The sequence below is a fragment of the Aegilops tauschii genome, chromosome 4 (assembly GCF_002575655.3).
Source record: "Aegilops tauschii subsp. strangulata cultivar AL8/78 chromosome 4, Aet v6.0, whole genome shotgun sequence".
In the NCBI taxonomy this organism is placed as follows: Eukaryota; Viridiplantae; Streptophyta; class Magnoliopsida; order Poales; family Poaceae; genus Aegilops; species Aegilops tauschii.
Genome location: NC_053038.3, coordinates 245040899 through 245059041, shown reverse-complemented (window position 1 = coordinate 245059041; position 18143 = coordinate 245040899). Strand labels below are relative to the sequence as shown.

The 18143-nt window shown below is 42.8% G+C and overlaps 2 protein-coding genes across 4 annotated transcripts; one reads left to right on the top strand and one right to left on the bottom strand.

The window, feature by feature from the left end:
* Positions 1–4348: 4348 nt before the first annotated feature.
* LOC109755881 (serine/arginine-rich SC35-like splicing factor SCL28) lies at positions 4349–9473 on the bottom strand. Its single transcript, XM_020314756.3, has 7 exons — positions 9204–9473; positions 7901–7978; positions 7074–7238; positions 6907–6977; positions 6789–6828; positions 4664–4847; positions 4349–4576 (listed from the first exon to the last, which is right to left on the bottom strand). Exons 1-6 carry the CDS (start codon positions 9398–9400, stop codon positions 4682–4684), a joined length of 717 nt encoding a protein of 238 aa, XP_020170345.1. The 5' UTR covers positions 9401–9473; the 3' UTR covers positions 4349–4576; positions 4664–4681.
* Positions 9465–15867, top strand: LOC109755880 (uncharacterized). 3 transcript variants are annotated; one of them, XM_045227812.2, is made up of 3 exons: positions 9465–11777; positions 12689–13025; positions 15568–15867. In XM_045227812.2, the coding sequence occupies exon 1, from the start codon at positions 9665–9667 to the stop codon at positions 11318–11320; it is 1656 nt and encodes a 551-aa protein (XP_045083747.1). In that variant the 5' UTR covers positions 9465–9664; the 3' UTR covers positions 11321–11777; positions 12689–13025; positions 15568–15867. The 3 variants fall into 3 exon arrangements, with proteins under 3 accessions (XP_045083747.1, XP_073352621.1, XP_045083748.1); XM_073496520.1 differs by lacking the exon at positions 12689–13025; XM_045227813.2 differs by lacking the exons at positions 12689–13025; positions 15568–15867 and adding an exon at positions 12460–12663.
* Positions 15868–18143: the final 2276 nt, after the last annotated feature.

The window sequence follows — 18143 nt, the reverse complement described above, 5'->3', positions numbered from 1 at the left end:
ATAATCAGTGTATATTGCGACAGTCAGGTAGTTGTTGATACTAGGTCCATTATAGAAGAAATGGAAATTGCAATAGGAAAAGAAAATGAAAGGAAAGAATTAGCTAGAGAAGGGAAAAGAAAGAAAAGTAAAGGGAAGGGAAGAAGTAGCAACAGAAGGGAAAAGAAAGAAAAGTAAAGGGAGGGAAGGGAAGAAGTGGCAATAGAAAGGAAAAGAATGTAGTCAAGAGGGGACAAAGAGGCCCTTATGTCATGTAGTCATGTGCTCCTTGTGTATGTCTTGTGTAATATTGTGTCAAGATGGGACAAAGATGCCCTTATGTCATGCCCTTGTGCATGCCTTGTCTAATCCTTGTATATAAACTCCTTGTTGGAATTAATTGGAATTTGGGTTATTTGGAATTTGAATTATTTGAATTGATTTGGATTAATTTTAGTTATTTGAATTAATTTAAAATATTTGATTAATTTGAATAATTTGGATTAAAACTGAATTTGTGCTAACTTACTTAATTATTTGTGCCATAATGTTGGCCATTTTAGAAATGCACTAATTAAATTTCTAAAATGAAGCTATAGATATGCAGTGTTCTGTTCTGACAATAGCTAGGTACTGTAGATAGGATGGCTGAAGTTTTCAGAACAACTGCTCCACAATCAACTAGTTCTCATCAGAAATGGAACCAAGATTAGAAACTGCAGCTGCTGGCAGTGGCACCATAGGAGGATTCAGTGATGAAGTGCCATACTTTGGTCATGTGCTCTAGTGCATAAGCCACAACCACAAGTGTACATATTTTGAATTATTTGGAATTTTCTGATTTTTTGAATTTATTTGGATTATCTCCTAATAAAATGTACTCCATGAGCTACAAAACCCTTGCAGGGAAAACTTAGTCCATCTGCTCAAGTAGGGACCTAACTTAGTCTATCTGCTCAAGTAGGGAATCCCTTGCAGTGCCATGCAAATGTACTCCATCAAAAACAGAGTCGAAGACAGCACACACACATAAAGTACATTAGATGTACTGTATATTCAAATCAAAATTATTTGAATTATTTGGATTTATTAAAATTATTGGAACTTAAATGACAGGACTGACAAAATTTTGTTTAATAAATTTTTCTTTCAAAACTGCTGCTGATCATGCCCATGGTCATTTGCAATCTTCAAAATTTGGCTTGAAGATTTGTGTTTACCAGCAACCTTCAGCCTTCTACAGAGAGGAGCACAACTATGTTTGGATGCACAACTTGGCTGATCTTTCACTATGTTTGCATAACTAACAGTCTTAACATCCTCAAGGGTGCTCCTAAAGCATTGTGTCGTGGCGAGCCTGGGCAGTGATGTGCACTGGAGTAGCCCTGCTGACATAACTAACAGTCTTGAAGATTTATCTAAATCAATCTGTTACTTCTGCCACCAGCATCCAGCCACATGTGCACTGGAGTATCATCTGCAGAAAGCTTTGCCTCATAGCAATAGGTATTTCAGCTGCTGCCACGACACAAATTCTAGCTAGGCATAGTCTTCAGCATAATCTTTAATCTAAATAATAATCTGTTTACAGGAAGCTGTAGTACCATATGAATGCACAAGATGGATGCCATACTCAACATGGATGTCTTACTGCCATGATCTGTGTTTGCAAATGTTTCGGTAAACATTTATGTTGCAATCCTTGGGTTTACAAGCATCAGTTTACTGTTGGTACAAAAGTGCTCAGTCAAATTCAGTTAACTGAATTTACCAATTTAGCATGGATTCACAAGCACATAGATGCATCCACAGCTCTGGGACCTCTATCAGTACTCATGTAGAGGAACGAATAAGAGAATGGCTGTAGAAACTGTTTGTACCATGATTTATTAGACAGAATGGAGTCAAACCAATGGACTCCATTTATTTGTAGAACCAGTTGAGTTAATTTGAGCAAATGAACAGATTTAAAAATATTGCACATGTTTTATTTGTAACACAAATAGAAGGGGGGATCTTATTTTACTGGTGGATCTTGATCAATGGCTATGTAAAGAATTTGAATCAATTTCTACACAACAATACTGAATTGGGGGAAAGAATGAGAGGAGCCCAACATGAGAAGTAAAATTCACAAGTTGACAGCACACTTTACAAGAGTACATTCTCAGTTTACAGGAGTACATTCACTAAAATTCAGTAGACAGAGAATACGCACATTAAGTAAAATTCAGTTCAGAGACTACGCACATTCAGTACATTCAGTAAAGATGAGTAGAGAAGAGAGGTTCATACCCAGGCTGTAGGCGTTGGTGACGGAGATGACCCAGGCTGTAGGACTTGGAGATGCTGGAGAAGATTTGTAGCCGCCGCCGCTGCTGCCAAGTGAGCAGGCACGGCCCACTGGACAACCGCCACTGCTGCCGCGGTGTCGCAGGCGCGGGTCTTCCACCAGAGAAACAGCGAAGAAGACGCCGCCGCGATCGTATTCCTTGTGAAGCTGTCGTCGTCATCTTCCACGCCCGCAAATCGACGGCCTTTACTTGCCGTCGTCGTCGGCCTCATCGGCGTTTAGCTTGCTGCATCTCCTGTCGTCGTCGGGCTCATCGGCCTCGTCGGCCTTTAGGTTGTTGGTGGTGGACCGGATCCAGCGCCTCCGGGCTCGCCGACGCCGGTTCCGACGCAGCCGAAGCAGAGCGCGGCGGTAGCTGGGGAAATCGAAGGTTTTTTTAGGAAGGGGGAGCTTGGGGAGGCAAGCAAGCGGCAGTTGCGGTGGCGGAGCAGGAGGCAGCTGCGGCGGGGGAGCGGGGGAGCAGGGCAGCTACAGCGGCGGGGAGCAGCGCAGCTGCGGCTTCTGTCGGAGGAGGACGACGAGGGAGCGCGGATTTGGTCGGGAGAAATTAGAGAGGGGACTTTTGCAAAATTGCCCTCGCGACATGTTTTTCGGGACGGAGGGAGTAGTTAGCAGATTGTTTCCAGTTGGTATTTACTGTAGATATAAATAATTTAAATTATTTTTATTTCACCATTAATTTGTTTGTATGTAATTACTATAAATGTACAGAGTAGATCATCAATTTGCAAATTAATTTAAATAATTTTGGCCATAATCATATGAATAAAAAGAAGGTTAGTTAGGGTACTGTAGCTTCTCTAACTTTTCTTCTCGATGTTAGAGGATCCGGTTCCGTCTTAAACTACGTGGACGTAGCAAAAGTGGAGGGATAGTGTGAAAAAGACGAGGCTCCGAATGAGGTTTTTGTGTGGGCCGTAAGTGTCGAACACCTACTTAATGGCTGTCCCACATGTCAACAAACCACCTCACCTTTTTTTGACCACAAACAAACCCCCTCACCTCCTCTAACTTTACTTCCGGTTTGCGGATCAAAGTCATCCGCGGGTAGGGATGAAAATAGAGCAGAAACAGACGGAACTGAGTGCTACCACATTCGTTTTCATATATTTTTGCAAAAACGAAAATGAATACAGAAACCCCGGAAATGAATACGGAAACAGATACTATCAGAAACAGACACGGAGCGAATACAAAGGGAACACGGAAACAAAAATGGGTGTTGACCGGAGCTTACAAAACCTTGAATCATAGAGAAACACACAAAATACAAACAAATTTAATGAATTGTTAACATGGCTACAAAGTAATATCGTTATGTTAGCAACTTAGCGTTGTATTGTAGTAGTACTGGACAATTGCATATAGGGTCAAGTTGAGTACATGTATGATAGTAGAAGTTGGGCTCAATGATACATTCTACTCATTGTGTGTTATTTGGTGGTTAGACTAAAAAGCAACTATAGGTCTATAAAAAAACGAAAATTCCATATTCACAAAAATGGAAAGTTCCGTATCCACTCCTGTTCCACAGGAAAACACCATTCTATTTTTTTGTCATTTCTACATAAAAAATTCTACTTCCACTTCCATTTTGCAAATTTCTATTTCCATGTTCATATTTCGTCTCTTTTCATTTTTTCTTCGGAAAAACAGAAAGTTCCCATTCCATTTTCATCCCTATCCGCGGGCGTCTTAACCGAGTACTCGAGGCCGGAGTCAATGGAGTTGAGGTTCTGTCAACGCTACATCGACCGTCAGATCCAGCGTGTCAAGCACCAATGTTCGAGTACGTCAACAACAACGAAGTGACTCAGGAGGTAGGCATCGTGTAAAGAAATCTAATCCTGCAAATCAAACAGACCGGCCATAGGAAATTTTCCCAAGGATTTCAGTTCTCCAAAATTCAACGGAAATCCTTTCAATCAAAAGGCCCTTAGACTTGAAAGAAACAAATGTGGTTAACTCCAACCTAGAGAATATGATGCTCTTGCAAGCACAAGCAGAACAAAAATATAGCATAAAACACACAAAGTACCAATTGATCAGACTTTAACGGATCCCACAATATATCACAAACAGTACTGATAAAACGTGTCAACACTCAACAACTGGCTTTTGAACACAAAAGTCTGTTCACTACAAAAACTACCAACCTATTCTAGAAAACATAGTAGGAAAGAAGGCATTGTTCTCTGCTCTCACCACCCAGTCACGGATTGTAGAACCGAAATTCATCTCAGGCTGCATATGAAGGAAACGACACGTCAACATATAATTAGTTAATTACAGTAGAAGAGAATTAATAAGAGGAAAATCGACGCAATGAACCTTTAGGGACCAGCGAGATCAGGTTGGGCTCCTCCTGTCAACTGGTGGACCATGTCCATTATTGGATGGTGATATCCTACGCTCATGTCCATCTAGGCTAGGCGATCGACCATCTGATATGTGCTGCCTCTTGTCCCGAGTATGTGGAGAGTATGAACCCCTAGGAGAATAATTATCTCTGTCCCTGCAAACAATCAAAGATTTGACCTTCGTACCAAACACATTGACAGTATGCAAGGAGCAACACACCAAAAAACATATGGTAACTGACAAGTACAAGAGCAAGAAAGTATCACCATGTGCAAACTAAATTAGAGAACTGCAAACTTGTCTACAGCAGCTAATGCAGCATGGCAACATCACCACTGGCTGGTCATGCCTATTGCCAAGCCAAGTGAATTGAAAAGTGAGATATCAATGTTACCTGCTCCATCACAAAATTGGTTACCCACTTTTGATCCCCAAATATAACGTGCAATGCACTAAGGTGTTGCGACTGCTAGCTCAACAGCATCAGCTCACTTGAAAAATAACTGTTTTCCTCAGGTTTCTTAGCCAAGATTATCTCTACACTCTTGAGTGCTAGTACCACTTTATCTTTTAACTGTATAGCTTTCACATGCTCCAACTTGGAGCTCATAATACTGCCACTTTGGTCTTTATTCGCCAAACATCATGATTATCTTTTGGGCATTTAGACTCTACATTCTTTGATGACTGGATAAATATACAAAACCAAGGCAACACATTTCAGAGCACAACTTAATAGCCTTACTTCAAGAACAGAAAATAGATACTTATTTATGAAGCCTGTTATCCCAAACAAGTTGGGGTAGGCTAGATATGAAACCCTTTCACGAGGACTTCCCAGGAGGTCACCCATCCTAGTACTACTCTCGCCCAAATGGGTTTCATACCCAAAAGACTGGCTAGTTTTTACGTTGGCTCGCCAAGCCTATCACAACCCTTAGATATGAAACCCTTTCACGAGGACTTCCCAGGAGGTCACCCATCCTAGTACTACTCTCGCTCAAATGGGTTTCATACCTATGGGACTGGCTAGTTTTTACGTTTGCTCGCCAAGCCTATCACAACCCTCCTCCTTTACCCGGGCTTGGGACCGGCTATGCCTAGAAGGCATAGGCAGAGTTCAAGAACAGAAAATAGATAATACAAATTAATCAACAATCACCAAACAGTCAACAAAAACCATGTTGCTAATGTTAGAGATTAATCAAGGATGTGCAGGGCTTGGCACGAGCATACAAATGAGCAGGAAAGTTCCTTTGTGATTCAGAAAAATCCACATAAGATGAACAATCATTAATAGTAATCCTCTTGGAAGTTACTTTCCTCCTAGACCGACTAACGAGCTAATGAAAACAGAAATAAAAATAACCAACCATATAAGCTAGGATATTTAGCAATCAATTCAAGATGAAAATTTCGAGGATAGAACACTTTAAACAAAAAATTTGGAAGCTGATTTATGTTTCGATGATGAAATAACAACTTGTTGGTTAATGAACCAAAGAAAGTTAAAAAGAACGGACCATTATCCATTTTACCTGATTGCGTTTCCAGATCATTGACAGGGTGGGCGGGGGGGGGGGGGGGGGGGGGGGGATGCAATAGGTATGTTTAGGAGATTATAATGAACTTTATAAGCTGTTATAGTTAAGCTCAGCACTGAACTTAATTTATGATCTGCTGTAAAAAATAGGCACGAAAGCAGGAGCAAGTCGGGTAGCCAAACGGAAAAACAGACAAAAGCTGGTTGAAAAGATAGATTATCATATTCCACCTCAATGCAAATTGCCAAACGCAGCCTTAATCTTAAGTTAAAGAGGCTATAATAATCACAATTCCAATGAAAGGTTTAACAACGTTCAACCAACAAAATTCAAGACAAGGTGAAGCAGATTGTATTTGTTTCATATATACTTCCCTTCCATCTTGTCTCAGCAGGGCAGGGCTGATGGTGAACATATTCTTTATAATAAACAAAGCTAGCTCTACACAAATATTAGAGTTCTGGAATACTGTAGCCAGTGCAGTATAAATCAAACTGAAGAAAGTTAACATGTTAATCATATCTATATTTAGAAGAGCATCCAGATCAAACCTGGAGTGCCGTCTAACTGGAGAAGGTTCAGGTGAATAAGCTGTGAGTAAAGAGATAATATTTAAAAATCAGATGAAAGGCTATAAGATATGAATTAAATGAACTGCTTTATACTTACAGGGGTAACGAGACCTTGGGGATCTTGACAGCGACTGCCTTCTTCTGTAGTTTCCATCCATATGCCTACCACTATATCAGCAGAGGCAAAAATATATCCTTTGGTTATTTCAGATTTGATATTTACTACCCTACCTAATGCCTAAGTAAAAAACAGTACGTATGTACCTTGATCTTGTTCTGAAGCGCATTTCTTGTGGGGTTTTTCTATTCTCCTCGGCAAAAACTATTGTAATCTCTCGACCGCAAATAACTTGATGATTCATTTCTTGCTTAGCATATGCAGCGTCCTCAGGGTGGTGGAATTTCACAAACCCAAAACCACGTAATTCCCTGGAAATATATATCAATTTGACCAATGATCAAGAAACTACTTGTTATTCAACAACAACAAAAAACACTTCCTGGAAAATATATACCAATTTTACGAATGATCAATAAACTACTGGTTATTCAACAACAAAAAATCGACAGCTAAAATAAATTCTACAGCAACAGTTTGTTCTCATTCCAATAACATTGACAAATGCGCAATTCGTCAAGACTAAATACATTAGACATTATTTGCCTGTGAAAGAGAATATGCAACAAGTGCTCACCAACACTGCTGTTGAGAAGAATTATTAAATAATCCTAATTTGGTTAAATTCAGCAAATTAACTGGCAGCTTATGCAAATGAATGTAATTAGAGGGTTAATCACAATATGGTATGCCATAACATCACAAAGGGCTTGCTAAAAATATTATTTCTTTTGAAAACTCAAGTCCATTGAGATTGTGCCATCCCTTGTATTCACATGAATAACAGCAGTACGAAATCTAGGATTGCCGTACACAGTTTATCAATCAAAGTGCATAACATATCAGTTGCATTACACAAATTATTCAGCATCTCACTTAATTCATATACTTCTTTCATGTTGTTCAATAATCAATCATGACTATGTGTATGACATGAACTGATCTTCAAATGTAATATAAGCATAAAAATTACTTTGTGTGGAAATTTCTCGGAAGGTACACATCCTTTATAGGGCCAAATTGCTCGAATGGACCACGAATGTCTTCTAGCCTGCAAAAGATGGAAACAACAAATGCGGCGGAACATAATCGGTTAGCTAAGGTGCAATTCATCCACACACAGAAGAAGACAGAAATCACCATACATCTGTGCATTGTATATACAAATGACAATTACAGACTACTGATAAGCTTTGACTGGGGCAGTAGCAAAATGTGAAAACAAGATATGATGGCCATCCCAAAACACATACAAAAATAATAATTTAGTATTGTGTCTATTCCTGTTTTTAATACATTTAGCTATTTATGCAAATGGGGGCAGTTATAATGAAAAAAATGATCTTGGCTCGTCAAGCCATAAGATCTCAACTATGAAAGGTCACATCCACATGAAAACATCCAAAGTTCAAATCTAATTGATCTCGGACACATAAGCAACAATAGGATCACCTGTACAGTTCATAAATCAGTAATGATGATATTAGAATATGGATTTGCTAATTCTCATCTAAATTCCCCACCGTCAGATCAAAAGCCCCGGGATTCTTGATTTTTACCGTGGAATTAATGTTTTGGTCACACTTGTCATTCTTCTTAAGTGGTGCTCAATGACTCTCTCCCATAGCTTCATTATATGGCCCATCAGCTTAATTCCACGGTAATTAGTACAACTCTGAACATCCCCCTTGTAGATGGGAGAGAGTCATTGAGCACCACTTAAGAAGAATGACAAGCATGACCAAATATCAGTTTGGTTTCATGCCTGTGAGGTCGACCATGGAAGCCATTTTCTTGGTACGACAACTTATGGAGAGATACAAGGAGCAAATGAAGGACCTGCATATATTGTTCATTGACTTGGAGAAGGCCTATGATAAGATACCACGGAATGTCATGTGGTGGGCCTTGGAGAAACACAAAGTCCCAGCAAAGTACATTACCATCGTCAAGGACATGTACTATAATGTTGTGCCAAGTGGTCGAACAAGTGACGGCGACATTGATGACTTCCTGATATGATGTACATTACCTTCATCAAGGACATGTACTATTTAAACCAAGCAACACATCATCCCATATGTACCATAGTTACGCTTTGAAAACAAGCATGCATAGAATTAATCAAGTAATACATAAGACTGAATAGAATCAACAACCAAACCGAATCATCGATATGATGTACTTGCACGCAGTAACTATGTAATGATAAACAGATTCAAAGACATACTTCTTCTCCCAAGAGTTACGGCTGGGAAGGGGGGAGGGGAAGGCACCTGGCGGTGAGTGAAATGTTGCGGACCAGGAGGCCGGTGGGCGCCGACGGTCGGTCGTACCCGCGGCGGGGCCCGCCGCCGCCGCCGCGGTAGCGGTCACGCGGGTCGTCGTAGTGCCTGTAGCGGGGAGGACTGCGGCTGTAGCGCCTGCGTGGGCTGTAGCTACGGCTTCGGCTGCGGCTGCGGTACCCGGCCATCGACGAGCGCGTGAGTTAGGGTTTCTGTGAGGCTTGGATAATAACTTTATTTACGAAAGGCGAGAGAGAGAGAGAGTAGATCATGGCTTTTAACTTGAAGCACACGCGGGCCTCATGGCCCATGGGCCGTAGTGCCAATCCAAGTCAAAACCTCGCGAGCCGCATCGCCACCAAATCTGACCACCCCCCGGTCCCCGTGCGGCTCACGACAGCATCACATTCTCCTCCCGTCGCCGCCGCCGCCGCTCGCCGCGGATCACCACCATGCCCCCGCTTCCGCGCCTCTTCGCCTCCGTCAGACACATCTGCTCCAGCTCCGCCTCCGAGCTCGCCCCGGTACCGACCGCCGTCTCTGACGCCGCCTCCCGCGCGGCAGCCGCCGTGCTCCGCGCCCCGCGCTTCGAGCCCCGCCTCCTGTCGCTCGTCCCACGCCAACTGCTCTTCGAGCCGAGCTGCGTCCGCCAAACCCTCTCCCGTCTCCTCCCCTCCCCTGAACCCTCGCTCCGTTTTCTCCTCTTCCTCGCCTCCCACTTCCCCGCCCCCGCCCCCGCCCCCGCCCCTGCCCCTTCGCCTCACCTCCCCGGGATCGACGCCTTCCTCCTCAGCCTCCAGCCACATCTCGCCGCCGATGCCGCCGCGCTGCTAGCCTCCCACCTCCGCCTCCACCCCTCCCTGCCCGCACTCAACGCGGCATCCCGTGCCGCTCTCCGGGCCGCGCGCCCCGACCTCGTCTTCCGCCTCTTTTCCACCTTCTCCTCCTCCCCTGCCTTCCCAGGCAACGCGGACACCGTCGCCTGCCTCGTGCGCGCCTGTGCAGCCGACTGCCGCCCGCTCGATGGCCTCCGCCTCCTCCGGGATGCTGCACGACGTGGCTCCCCTCCCTCGTCTGCTGCTGCCGCCGACCTTGTCACGTCCTTTGTGGCCATCGGCAACTTCGCAAAGGTGTCTGAGACGCTCCACCTCATGATCTCTGCGGGATGTCCTCCAGCTACGTTTGTCTACCAGCGTGTCATACATGGGCTCTTTGCGCATGGGATGGGCGGCGAGGCCCTTCGTGTCTTCAGCGAGATCAAGCTGCGTGGTTATGCCATAGATGTAGTCACTTACAGCACAGTGCTCACCGGTTTATGTAAAATGGGCCATATTGCCGATGCGCAGCAGATGTGGGATGAGATGGTGGACAAAGGTATACAGCCCAGTGAGTATGCATATTGCTCTTTTCTCGATTACTACTGTGAAGCTGGTGATTTTGGGATGGCTCTCAAGGTGTATGAAGAAATGCTTGACAAGGGGTTCAAGGAGAGCACAGTTAGCTGTAACATTATCGCCAAAGGGTTTTGTGTTCATAGGAGGGTGGACGAAGCAGTTGGGGTGTTCAAGGGAATGGTTACTAAAGGGATTGAACATGATGTGATAACTTATAACACGTTGATTCAGGGCCTATGCAAGGTTGGTAGGTTGGCTGAGGCGATAGGGATGTATCAGCGGCTACTCTCATCTGGTTTGGAGCCAAGTGTGCAGACCTTCACACCACTCATTGACACCTTGTGCGAGGAAGGACAGGTTGATCATGCTGTTGAATTACTTACCTTGATGCAGGCTAAGGGCTTGGAACCGTTGGAACGTAGCAATGATAGTGTCATCAATGGGTTCTGTAAGGTCAGGAGGGCTGATGATGGTATGGCATGGTTGGCTAGCATGTTGAAGAACAATCTGAAACCTCAGGAACAGACGTTCAATTCTTTGCTGGAGTCGCTGAGGAAATCCGAGCGAATGGATGACGCACTGCTGATTCTGAATACAATGTTTAAAGCTGGATATGAATTAGGCAGTTTGGCTTCTGCTATACTTGTTGATAAGTTATGCACAGGCAATGTATCTCATCCTCAAACGTTGGATGATATTTTGGTGAGCAGCTAGTGGCATTTGGATGCCCTGCAAAACGTACAAATGTTCATTTGTTTCTCCCTGGATTGATGTCTTTGAGAAATGTTTTTATTGGTGTTGTCCAAGAGGCTACACAAATGACTTATGTAGAAATTCAGAATCCTGATGACCAAGAACTTGACTTTTGAGGTTCATATTCAGATTATAACTTGGCCTCCAACCATTCCAGTAAATCCTTGGAGAGATAGCAATGTGCAACGGCAACGGCTGAGTAACAGCTCTGAGAGGTTGTGACAGCAGTGACCAGCGTTGATGGCTAACGTTCTTCTTTGGCCCTGTAATAATCCAAATGCCTGTGATCGTGATCTATCGAACAGCACCGTAGTACCTTCTTCAGGAACTGCAATGGGCACTTCAAGATGGCCATAGAGCTCTCTGAACACAAGCTTTGTGGCCCTTACATCACCATTCTCTGCATCTCCATTCCCAGGTGCGCATTCTGCTTAGGCCCTGTAATGACCCCTTCTATTTTCTGTCTATTTTGAATATTCAAATCTTAACAATAGACTAAATCAACCCACGTCTCGTCCTTCCTGTATTTCATTTGAGCAAATGGATTCAAGATAATTTTAATTGTTGTCAAGAGAACTACGACGTCCATATGTAGGAATGTGAAGAAGAATGACTGTTAGATGTCTTCTTTGGTTTATTTCTACTTGATTAATACTCCCTCCGTCCCAAAATAAGTGTCTCAAGCTTAGTATAGCTTTGTACTAACATTAGTACAAAGTTGAGACACTTATTTTGGGGCGGAGGGAGTATCTCATAGGGGGTCCTCTTTGATTCTTTATATAGAGGCCTGATAATTGAAACTAAGTAATGAATTGAAGATCATATGTGTCTAATTGTCTTAAGGCCCAAGCTAATGTGTACCGTCCTAATTTAAAGGATCAACAACCTAACTAACTTAAGATATGGTATCTGTGTACTCACCCATAGGTCCAGTCCATGTACTTCCATGCATAGCAAATTCAGAGAAGTTTTGGCATTTTGTTCCTCTGTTTGCACTAGTTTTGCATATATATGCTGACCACAGTTTAACCTCAGAATGACGAGAGATTTGTCCATGCTGTGTTGTAGTAATTTTTGTTGCCCTACATGTGATTTCGCAGATGGCAACACGGCTTGGGTTACCATAGTATAGCTGCTTTATGAAAAAATCCAGCTTGGTACATCCTTGGGAATTTGAAGTTTTGAACTCTTCACTAGTAAATCGTAATTTCTTGCTTGCTCCTCTTAACATGTGTTAGAAAGGAATGCATATTTTGTTCTTGTTCTTCATTTGCGGCGTTGAGGAGTAATGACTGTTTTGCTGATCTTTTGCTCTTGGTAACTTGTTAGTGTTTGGTGTCAAGAAATACTGAAGAGGATATGCCGAAGGAAAAAGCGCCTGGACCCCGGATGGTTTTAACATAGCTTTCTACCTTAGCTGCTGGCAGATAATTAATTAAGATCTGATACTGATAGATGTGTTCGACGCGATTCATTCACTCAACAAGTCAACATCTGGGTGTTTGGTGTTGTTACCTAAGAGGCTGGGGGCTTGCAGTCCTAATGATTATCGTCCCATCAGTCTCGTTCGCAGCCTTGTTAAATTAGTCTCCAAAAAGTCCTCGCCAGCAGATTGGCCTTAGTGCTCCACACATTATTAGTGAAAATCAAGGGGTGTTTTTGAAAGGTACTCCCTCCGTTCCTAAATATAAGTCTTTTTAGAGATTCCAATCTTTTAAAACTCTTATTAAGCTCCCTTTAAGTGAGGGCTCCTGGTTGATCGGGGTTGTGGGCAGCGGGTGGGCCCAACCTGTAAGTGTCTAGCTCGTTGGTGAAGTGCATTTGTCTTCTAGGTCCAAGCCAATTACTAGCTTCCTTTCTTCCCACCTTCCGTGTCGCTTTTCTCCCTTTCCTAGCGGCACCGCTCCATCCCCCTTCTCCATTGACCCCCCATGACTCCGACAAGTCTCGGCAGCCAGGGCGTCTTGTTGCTGCCACTACCTCCCCACCAACGAGATGTCGCCGTATGAGGGCTCCGCAATCGAGGTGGCGAGGCCACCGTTTCTCCTTGGTGAAATCACTGTTGTCCAGCACAATGATGCATGGAGGCCAAAGCTGCGCCGCCGCCCCTCTCTCCCAGCGCTACGGCCCGCTCCTTGACGTACCACTGAAGTCAATCCCACATCGACGCCCCTGAAACTGCCCCCCCCCCCCCCCCCCCCCGGCGCCCCGCAAGGCCCAGATGCGCCCTTGCAAGCAAGTATTTTTCCGATCTCGCCTGGTTGCTTGGGACGGTGGCGATTTTTGGGGAGGGAGGCTGAATCCATGCTTCCTGGACGATCCGCTGTGGATGGTGTGGGTCGCCGCCGTGCCCTGCATGGTGGATGTGCTCCGGAATTACTTCAGCATGACCACCGCCTCTGAGCGCGCCGTGCATGACGCGGGGCTGGGCAAGGCCTTCGGCATCCCGGAGATGGGCGACTGCTTCACCAGACACCAGATTTTCTGCGCGGCGGCGATAACATCAAGCTCAAGTGCCCAACACCCGGCTCATTGCTGATATGCATGTGTCCAAGATCCGTCGCATGGCTGAAGCCTGGGACTGGTCAGTCCGCCGCCACGGTTCCTCCGTCAGCATCAACGTCTCGCTCCTTGAGTGCAGCGTCCAGCCGACCAAGCTTACACACACCGTCTCCATCCCAAGGAAAACCAGCCACTTCATCATCGTTCTAGCTGCCTCCGCTTGCATTTCTCGGCCAAGCACCAGTGTATCCGCAGTCTTGCTCACCACCGCAGATCAATGTGCGGACTTGAGCATCCTCTCCCAGCAAGACAAGAAGTATCCATCCATCTTTACTAATTCCTGCAGTAGATCTATTTTTGACAAAGATTGCCCCACTCACTTGCCCTGTTTCTTTGTAGCATAACACATTAGTCCCTCCAAATTTTATAGAACTGATGTGCAAACAAATAATGTACGAGTATCAGCATTCTCTCTTGGTGCTAGGCAGTGAATACTCATTTTGTCTTTGCTAAATTTCTGCATTAAATTTACTCTAGAAGAGATGGACGCCCCTGCTTTATTTGCTCTGTTTGTTTTCAAACGCAAGAAACTAGGTTCTGTAAATTTATAGAACTGATATGTAAGCCAAGAATATGTGGGTATCTGCACCCTTTGCTTTTAAAAAGATGAGATGTGTGGAAAAAAACTGATGTGGAAACCATGAGCGCTTCTTCCAAATTCAGTCCCATAAAATGACAATATAGTATTGTACGAGCAAAGGCCAAATGAAACTATGTAAGCGGGCGCAGCAAAAGCGCCCCTGTTCCTCTAGTATGGAGATACATACGAAGCAAAATGAGTTAATCTACACTCTAAACTATGTCTATATATATCTGTATAGTTTATATTGAAATCCCTAGAAAGACTTATATTTAGGAACGGAGGGAGTAGAAAGAATTTCAAACTTGTCCGTGAGTCGGTCAAGTTCCTGAGGAAAGAAAATGCAAAACCTTCTGCTTAAACGGGACACTGGAAATGCTTTCCACATCGTTGCATTCCACGTCGTCGTAGTTTTACCTGGGATATCAACTAAGGCTTTGTTCGATTAATCCTCGACCCGCCATCCTCGCCCCCGTCGGGATCGGCGGGGTTTTGGCCTAATCCACGTGGTTTTGACCTCGGTCGGGGTAGGATCCTGACCTGCCTTATATGCGTCTTCGGTTAAACCCGGCCAGGTTGATATCCCATCTAAATCCACCCTCATGGGCGCGCCCCGCGCGTGGGTAGCTCGGTCTTGGCGCCCTGGAGCCGCGACTTCTTGGGCGACCCGGTCCAGGCGCTGCCGCTCAAGGGATGCCCGAGCAGCGCGGTGCACGATCTGGCAGTTGGCCTCGTCCCGAGCCGGTGGTCAAAACAGCCTGAAACAAGAACAGAGGAGAAACTTGCGATACGGTGATCAAAACATCCGAGAGTATATATAATGACATTTTTTCGTGCAGGACAAGTAATATGAAGAAAAATGGTGTCCGGAAAGTCCATGAGGGAGCCACAAGCTCGGGAGGCGCGCCCAAGGAGTAGGGCGTGCCCCCTGGGCTTGTCGCATCCAACTTTCTTTATTGTTTATTATTTTTCTAATTTTTTATATATTCCAAAACTAACAAAAAGTACTTTTATGGAACTTTTGGAGTTCGTTTACTTATCATACCACATACCTATTCCTTTTCAGGGTTTTGGAGCGTTCTAGAAGGTCTCTTCTATGTGCTCCTCCGGTGTCATTACTTGAATAATATTAGTTCAACATTAATGGGCGTACCTGACATATAATGTTTAATTATTGCCCATTAACAACTCTCGGATTGGTGCCTTCAACGTTGTTGATCTTGATAGCTCCAAAGCGATAAACTTCTTTGATGATATATGGTCCTTCCCATTTAGAGAGAAGCCTTCCTGCAAAGAATTTGAAACGAGAATTGTATAACAGAACTTGATCCCTACTATAAATTCCCGTTTTTGGATTCTTTTGTTACGCCATCTTTTAACATTTTTCTTTAAATAACTTAGCACTTTCATAAGCTTTTGTCCTCCATTCATCTAATGAGCTAATATCAAATAACCTCTTTTCACGGCTAGTTTGAAATCATAATTAAGTTCTTTTATTGCGTAATAAGATTTATGTTCTAACTCAAGAGGTACATGACATGCTTTTCCACAGACCATTTTATATGGAGATATTCCCATAGGGTTTTTATAAGCAGTTCTATAAGCCCAATGTGCATCATCAAGGTTCTTAGACCAATTCTTTCTGGATCTATTAACGGTCATTTGAAAAATTACTTTTATTTCTCTATTGATCAATTCAACTTGACCACTAGCTGAGGATGATAAGGTGATGCAATCCTATGCTTGACATCATATTTAGCAAGAAGTTTACGGAAAACACCATGAATAAAATGTGGACCACCATCCGTCATTAAATATCTAGGGACACCAAACCTTGGAAAAATAACTTTTTTATGCATTTTAATAGAGGTTTTATTATCAGCACTACTAGTTGGAATAGCTTCTACCCACTTAGTAACGTAATCAACAGCAACTAAAATATGAGTATACCCATTACAGGAAGGAAAAGGTCCCATACAATCAAAACCCCAAACATCAAATGGTTCAATAACAAGTGAATAATTCAAAGGCATTTCCTGACGTATACCAATATTGCCAGTTCTTTAACATTCATCACAAGATAATACAACCTTGTGTGCATCTTTGAAGAGAGTAGGCCAACAAAAACCAGACTGTAATACCTTATGTGCAGTTCTGTCTCTAGCATGGCGCCCTCCATAAGCCTCAGAGTGACACGTCCGTAGGACTTGTTCATGTTCATGCTCAGGTACACAACGTCTAATAACACCATCTACTCCTTTATATAGATGTGGGTCATCCCAAAAGTAATGTCTTAAATCAAATAACTACTTTTTCTTTTGTTGTTATGTGAAACTATGTGGTATATATTTAGCAACAACGTAATTAGCATATGAGGAGCATTTATAATACCTAATTGCTCATCAGGAAAACTATCATCAATAGGAAGTGGGTCATCAAGAACATTTTCCATCCTAGACAAGTTATCTGCTACAGGATTCTCAGCTCCCTTTCTATGAACAATATGCAAATCAAACTCTTGTAATAATAATACCCACCTAATTAATCTAGGTTTAGCATCTTTATTTTCCATAATATATTTAATAGCAACATGACTAGTATGAATGGTAACTTTAGAGTCAACAATATAGGGTCTAAATTTATCACATTCAAATACAATTGCTAAAAATTCTTTCTCGGTAGTAGCATAATTTCCTTGAGCACTGTCTAGAGTCTTACCATAATGATGAATAACATTCAATTTATTATCAACTCCTTCACCTAGAACAACACCAATAGCATAATCACTAGCATCACACATAATTTCAAAGGGTAGGTTCCAATCAGGTGGTTGAATAATAGGTGTAAAAATTAAGGCTTTCTTAAGTATTTCAAAGGCTTCTACACAATCATCATCAAAAGCAAATGGAACATCTTTTTGAAGGAGATTAGTTAGCTTCCTAGAAATCTTAGATAAATCTTTGATGAATCTTCTATAGAAACCAACATGACCATGGAAAACATGGCATTTTCTCAATTCCATCAACCTTACCTTTATCTACCTCAATATCTCGTTCGGAAATTTTATGCCCAAGTATTATACCTTCATTCACCATAAAGTGGCACATGTAGACAAGATTAGTTTCTTCACATCCATGCAGAACTTGATCAAGGTTGCTCAAGCTATCATCAAAAGAAGTCTCGTAAACGGAAAAATCATCCATGAATATCTCAACAATCTTTTCACAAAAGTTAGAGAATATAGCAGTCATACATCTTTGAACGGTAGCAGGTGCATTACATAAACCAAAAGGCATACGTCTATAAGCATAAGTTCCAAAAGGACAAGTAAAAGTAGTTTTCTCTTGATCTTCTTTTGACACAGGTATTTGAGAAAAACCAGAATATCCATCAAGGAAACAAAACTATGTATGCTTAGATAATATTTCAAACATTTGATCAATAAAAGGCAATGGGTAATGATATTTTCTAGTAGCTTTATTTAATTTCCTGAAATCAATTACCATATCATATAACCAGTTACAATTCTTTGTGGGATAAGTTCATTTTTATTATTAGGAACAACGGTAATTCCTCCTTTCTTAGAGACACAATGAACATGACTTACCCATCTACTATCAGCTATGGGATAAATTATACTTG